The sequence below is a fragment of the Alligator sinensis genome, unplaced genomic scaffold (assembly GCF_000455745.1).
Source record: "Alligator sinensis unplaced genomic scaffold, ASM45574v1 scaffold301_2, whole genome shotgun sequence".
Taxonomy (NCBI): Eukaryota; Metazoa; Chordata; order Crocodylia; family Alligatoridae; genus Alligator; species Alligator sinensis.
The window spans coordinates 149,629-154,065 of record NW_005841874.1 but is presented as its reverse complement, the minus strand read 5'-3'; the positions used below and the strand labels follow the sequence as shown (position 1 = coordinate 154,065).

Genomic DNA, 4,437 nt, shown 5'->3' with positions numbered 1-4,437 from the left:
AAGAGTGCGGGGGTCAGACGATCCCAGCCAGGTGCTCGTCTAGTCTCCTCTTAAAGACCCCCAGGGTAGGGAAGAGCATCACCTCCCTTGGAAGCCCATTCCAGATTTTGGCAACCCTCCCCATAAAGAAATTTTTCCTAATGCCTAATCTAAATCTGCTCTCCGTCAGTTTATGGCCGTTGTTCCTGGTAACCCCAAGGGGTGCCCTGGTAAACAGAGTGTCCCCTATTCCTTGCCCCCTCTCCCCTGATGAACTTGTAGATGGCCACAAGATCCCCTCTCAGCCTTCTTTTGTGGAGGCTGAAGAAATTCAGGTCCCTCAATCTCTCCTCATAGGATTTTACCTGCAGGCCTTTAACCACATGAGTAGTAGTTGAGGTCTTAGATCATGAAGATCTAAGACCTCAGCATCTTCTACAGTACAGCCCACAGAGCCCTATTATCTGGCCCCCACTGCCCTGGGGTCTCAGTTGACTCACAGGCAGTTGTTGTACATGCTGGATGGCCGCATGCATGGCACCCGCTCTGGCCACTCCAGAATCATGTGTCTGCCCCTTGCCAGATCCAGCGTGTGTCCTGGAGCAGCCGGCACATGGACCACAGCCCCAGAGCAGCTGGCATGGCCCCAGAATGGGCACTGCAGGCCAGCACGTACAGAGCAACCCCAGAATAACCAGTGCAGGTGCCACAACACATACAGTATCTGCTCCAGCCACTCCAGGACAGGCACAGGATCGATCTGGTGTAGGACAGACTTGTGGGATCTGCTGAAGTGGGACTTATGTGTCCAGCCACTCCAGGACACACATGGCATATAGTGCCCACTCTGGGACACATGCTGGATCCCACATGTGGGGCCAGTCGGTGGGCCTGTTCTGGCCGGCAGACTGGCCATACATCCCTGTCCTACAAGGAGAATACAAGGAATACAGGAGCCTAAAGGAATTCCTGTAAATTCATTTTTGAGAGAAATTTTTGGTTCTTATGTTGTGAAGATGAATTCACAACACAAAGGAACATCTAATCTCCTATAACCTTGAATGTGATCTTTCAGACACAGCTTTTCAGTATTCATGTGTCTTTCAGATGCAATATTACCGAAGCTTTAGCTACATTAGTTCCAAGGAAGGCTTGCCAAAATTAGCCGAAATAATCTTGGTTTATCATTAAATGATGAGGCTGGAAGGAAGCTCAAAGGTCATTTAGTCCAAACCCCTGTACCAAAGAAAGAGGCCAGACAGGCATCTGGCAGAAACACTCAATAATCGAGATTCCACAACTTCCCAATGCAACTTGTTCCATTGCTTTACTGTTTTCATGATAAAAATGGTAACCCAGTTGCTTCTCATGTCAGTGGTCTGTGCGGATCTGAAACACTTGGATATTTACTGTCCTCCCTCTCTCTCCCTGCTGCAGGACATCGGGTGTGTTTGGGCGAGCTGCTGGCAAGAACTGAGCTCTTCATTTTCTTCTCCAACCTGCTGCAAGCATTCACTTTCAGGCTGCCCGAGGGAGTGAAGCAAGTCAATATGAAGCCCATTCTTGCAGGCACATGGCAGCCCCATCCGTACGGGGTTTGTGCAGTTCCTCGATAGTCTGCAGCACATCACAGATGAAGGGCTGGTGTGCAAAATAACCATGTCTGGGGCTGAGAATTTCCTTCCTCAAGTATTAACCTTTTTTCCCCCTGATGCTGGTGCCAGCGTATCCCATTGACAGAAAGTCTCTTACATTACTAAACCATAGGAATGTCCCTGCACAGTCCTGCTTCTGAAATTTTTTGTCATGAATTTCTTGTTGCTAGATCACAGATTTAAAAAAGCATAAAAAAGGAAACTGGAATCAGCTTTTATTTATGGTGGATTTGGATTAGATTACCTAAGAACTATAAAATGAAGCTTCTCAGGGTAGGTGCATTGTAGTTTTAAATCTGTAGGAACAAAGTGGGGGGATGTGGGTCTGAGGGAAGGACATGGCTGAAGGATGACTATGAATATGCAAGAATGACATAGCTTTAAGGAAATACTACTTTCCTTATTCTCACAACATTAATTGCTGGCTAAGGACTACTCTTTGGACCTGAACACACAATGCATTTTCTCTGACACAATGTACAGCCCTTCCCTGGGCAAGTCATGGAAACTGGGACAGCAGTTTACTGAGAGATCTGGTAAACTAATATGGAGTAAGTGACCCCAGGCACATATATTGTGTGTCTGCTTCCAAGCCCCAGAGCTGCTGAATGGTCATCCCAAATCCACAGTTTTGTTACCCTCAGAGATCTGATTTGTGCAATGGTGTGGAGCAAAGCATGCGACTACTCCCAAAATAAACACGGTGTAAGTGGTTCCTGGTATCATTTTATATAAAACTACCCCCCCCCTCCTTTACGCTTCAGCACTCTCGCCAATGTCTGAAGTATCCACTATCCTAACAACCATTTATGATGGATTCATTGTATTGCAAATCTCTTAACTGGAAGCATAAGGAGGATGCAGACCTCTTTATACCATGGGTGATCTGCACGCGAAAGAAATGCTGCAGAGAAAAGCCTCACAACGAGGTGCTGCATGACAGCATCATGACCCGGATGTCTCAGTAGGGACATAAATGTAATTCCAGTCAATGCTATCAGAACAGCAGAGTTGAAGTCTCTGTGGCAGAAGACACAGGATGTCAACTGTGTTTCTGCGAGCTGGGGGTAGGCAGGGTCATGTGCGTCTACTACAAGGAGTTCTTGAGGATACTGGTAGTTTCACAGTTTCATAGTACTTAGGGTCAGAAGGGACCTAAACAGATCATCAGGTCTGAGCCCCTGCCCCAGGCAGGAGCAACAACTGTTGGTAGGGAACAACAACTCAGGCCTGGTTGCAAGTGATATCAATGGTGATGGTAGATAAGAGGAAGAGGTACAGGAAGAGGCTGGCAAAGGAAAGAGAGGAACTACATTCCAGGTATGAAACACAGGAGCAGCGGTTTGTCTTGCTGGTAGCCAAAGACAATTCTGATCACACTAGCCCTGCACAGTCCTGGCACTTCCCTGAAACTCAGCCCTAAACACCAACTGCCTCACAGCACTTGCTGCTCCTTTTCAAATGGATGCCAGTGAGCATGGGCCCACACAAAGCTCCATGCACTAGTGCAGGGGTGTTTGACCCCCAGCCCGCTGGCCAGATCTGGGCTGTGGAGCCATGTCCTCCAGCTCACCAGGCTCCCAACAGGTCTGGCAATTTGGTAGTGAGAGAGCAGTGGCAACATTCATTTATGCTCCCCTGCTGCCAAATTTCTGAACCCAGAAGGCCAGATGGCATGGTCCTGCATGCTAAATCAGGTGCATGGGGTTGGGGCGGCACAATGCCTCATGCAGTCATGTAGAGTCGGGCTGAGATGGCATGGGGCATGATCTGGGAACACAGAGCCATGCCAAGACAGCATGAGGCCCAATCCAGGTTTGCAGAGCCAGCCAAAAGAGTGTGAGGCCCAAATGGGGCAGTGCAGGGCCTGATTTGGGCATGCAAGGCCCAGCCTTGCATGCTGGCCCTGCATGACTCATTCAGGCTCTGGGGCCAAAGGTTGAGCACCACTGCACTAGAGGCTCTCCAAACCTAAGGAAGTGACATGGACATATCAAGAGTGGGGAAGAAAGGGGGAGGGGTTGCGCTCTATGTCAGCGAGCAATATACGTCAACCCTCATCAAGACGGAATCCAAGGATGAGGAGGTAGAAGGATTGTGGGTTAGGCTACATGGGGGGCAAGGAGAAAGGGATTTGGTGGTAGGGGTCTGCTACAGACCCCCACATCAAGGGGAAGAAAGGGATTCGGGGCTCCTGAGGCAACTCTCGGAGACCATAAAAGCTAAAGAGGCGGTAGTCATGGGGGACCTAAACTACCCGGACATCTGCTGGGAGTCACAGACAGCAAAGTCCCACCGCTCACGCAGGTTTCTAACCTGTGTACAGGACCTCCACCTGACACAGGAGGTACACGGTCCCACTAGGGGGAATGCCATACTGGATCTGGTATTGGCAACGGGGGATGACATGGTTGGGGACCTACAGATCGGTAGCCATCTGGGGGACAGTGATCACCTAATAATAGATTCATCATAAGACGTCGAGTGGGTAAGGTAACTAGTAGGGTGAAAGTGCTAGACTTTAGGAAAGCTGATTTCAATGAACCCAGGCGATTAGTCAAGGACGCACTGCAGAGTAGGAGTTTTGAAGTGATGGGAGCCCAAGAAAGGTGGCTGTGCCTTAAGGAAATGATCCTTCGGGCACAAACCAAGACGATCCCCGTGCAAGGTAAAAGAGGGAAAGGGGCCAGGAGGCTTCCCTGGCTGACCAGAGAAATCCAGGGCAGCCTAAGGGACAAAACGGGAGCACACAAAAAGTGGAAACAGGGAGAGATCACCAAAGATGAATAGACCTCCTCTGCTC

General features: G+C 49.3%; 1 protein-coding gene across 3 annotated transcripts in view; it reads left to right on the top strand.

The window, feature by feature from the left end:
- Positions 1-2,332, top strand: part of LOC102376007 (cytochrome P450 2J6-like) — a 28,397-nt gene extending 26,065 nt beyond the window's left edge. For 2 of the 3 annotated variants that reach the window (XM_006017099.2, XM_014527725.2), the window contains one exon: positions 1,417-2,332. In XM_006017099.2, the coding sequence (XP_006017161.1) occupies positions 1,417-1,595 (179 nt within the window). In that variant the 3' untranslated portion in view covers positions 1,596-2,332. The remainder of the gene's footprint in view (positions 1-1,416) is intronic. The other variant, XM_014527731.2, reaches the window with a different exon arrangement.
- The last annotated feature ends 2,105 nt before the right edge of the window (positions 2,333-4,437 follow it).